General features: G+C 48.4%; 1 protein-coding gene across 1 annotated transcript in view; it reads left to right on the top strand.

Moving 5' to 3' along the window:
* Positions 1-618: 618 nt before the first annotated feature.
* Positions 619-2,065, top strand: part of LOC106516449 (LIM/homeobox protein Lhx1) — a gene marked incomplete at its 3' end in the record, with an annotated part of 3,023 nt that continues 1,576 nt past the window's right edge. The window contains 3 exon segments of the mRNA XM_014006821.1: positions 619-830; positions 1,371-1,591; positions 1,675-1,967. Coding sequence (XP_013862275.1) covers positions 661-830; positions 1,371-1,591; positions 1,675-1,967 — 684 coding nt within the window.

Raw genomic sequence — 2,065 nt, forward strand, 5'->3', positions numbered from 1 at the left:
TCCTCATAATTTGATTGCCTGATTTTTGTTTCCCCGAAATGAGGCCGTGACTTTTATTTTGAAACCCCACGCAGCTCTAACTTTTTTTTTTTTTTTTTTTTTTTTTTGACGCTGGAGTGCACGCGGTGGAGGGAGATGACAGAAGACTTCTCATTGGGTTTTCGTGGCCGTGACGTCACGTGCTTGTTATTAGGCAATAGGCTGAGCTGCACAAGGTGAGCTCATTACAGCTTCCCTTCTCCTGCTGCGCTCCTCCTCCTCATCATCATCWTCAGCATCATCTGCATCAGCAGCATCTTTGCAGAACAAGCCGTGCTGGAGACAACACAGGAAGGATATCTCACCCAGATTCATCTTTTTTTTTTTAAATAAATAAAACTATATATGTTTTCGGATGAAATGGCGAACCTGGGATCACATGAACGGCACCACGACGCGCTTCCTAGCCTTTAAGAGATGCTGGCTTTTGTTCCAGAGACGGAGCTTTGGTCGGGAGCAGGTGAGCGGATGTGGATTGTTGCCCTGAGGAGCAAAAAAAGAAACCCGCAGCCGGATGCTGATGGAGCGCTGTCCTTCAGAATAAACTTATCGGAGCGCCACTGATCGACGTGGGGGGAGTGTGTGAGTGTGTGTTTGCGTGTATGTTGTCCCTGGGACAAAATGCTCCACTGCGCCAGCTGTGACAAGCCCATCCTCGACAGGTTCCTGCTGAAAGTTTTGGACCGGCCGTGGCACGCCAAGTGCGTCCAGTGCTGCGACTGCAAATGCAGCCTGAGCGAYAAGTGCTTCTCGCGAGACGGGAGGCTGTACTGCAAGAACGACTTCTTTAGGTAAACTATTTAGTGCTCAAATTAAACATGAAAATAGAATTATGTTCCTGTTCCGGCTGATATTTTCAGTAAAACTAAGAAACATGTTGGATAAGGATTTACGCCAGAGTGATCTTCACCCCATAATAATAATTAAAAACAATAATTACCAACAAGTTGGCAGAAGACACAAGACAATACAGGAAATTGATATAATATGAAAAATAAATAAATGAATGGAAAATGTCAAAAATGTTGAATACCCCGTGGTTTTTGCACATAAAGTGATTTACTGCACTCAACATGCAGCATTTGGTTTGAAAAAGGGGTGCCTTTATATAAAAACATGGCTTCATGTTGAGCTGAAGCTTTGACTCCCAGCAAAAATCAAACTGATTAAATGATCAATATAATAGCATAAACATGTTTGTTTTGGACATATTAACATCACATTGAGCTCTGAAAATTTGTGCGAAATTAAATAAAATGTTCCAGAAATAGAATAGTTTGATGACATCCTGAAACACTTATTTAAAATGATTGTTTTGCCTTTTTAAACAGGAGATTTGGGACTAAGTGTGGAGGCTGCTCGCAGGGGATTTTACCAAGTGATCTGGTCCGCAGAGCCAAGAGCAAAGTGTTTCACCTGAACTGTTTCACGTGCGTCATGTGCAACAAGCAGCTGTCCACCGGAGAGGAGCTCTACATCCTGGACGAGTCCAAGTTCGTCTGTAAGGAGGACTACCAGAGCAACAACGGGAAGGACACCGTCCTCCTGTCAGGTGAAACCTCTTTCCTCCGTTATTAAGTCCCGGTTTAGTCGCAGCAACAGGCCGCGTCTTCAGCTGCTTTCTCTCACGTGCAGTGACGACGTGCAGCGACCCGAGCTTGTCCCCGGACTCCCAGGACCCGCAGGACGACGGCAAGGACTCGGAGGAGGGCGGCGGGGGCCCGCTGTCCGACAAGGACGCGTGCGGCAACGAGGAGCCGGACAACGACGAGCAGGGCGCCGTGGGCAAGCGCCGCGGGCCGCGCACCACCATCAAAGCCAAGCAGCTCGAGACGCTCAAGGCGGCGTTCGCGGCCACGCCGAAGCCCACGAGGCACATCCGCGAGCAGCTGTCGCGCGAGACGGGCCTCAACATGAGAGTGATCCAGGTGAGGGCTTGGAGCAATCAGGAGCGCCTCARCTACTTCCATTATCGGACGTGCGTAAAAGTTCTCACAGCTCTGCCCACAGCGCTCATTATAGGGGG

Source organism: Austrofundulus limnaeus, unplaced genomic scaffold, assembly GCF_001266775.1.
Source record: "Austrofundulus limnaeus strain Quisiro unplaced genomic scaffold, Austrofundulus_limnaeus-1.0 Scaffold37, whole genome shotgun sequence".
In the NCBI taxonomy this organism is placed as follows: domain Eukaryota; kingdom Metazoa; phylum Chordata; class Actinopteri; order Cyprinodontiformes; family Rivulidae; genus Austrofundulus; species Austrofundulus limnaeus.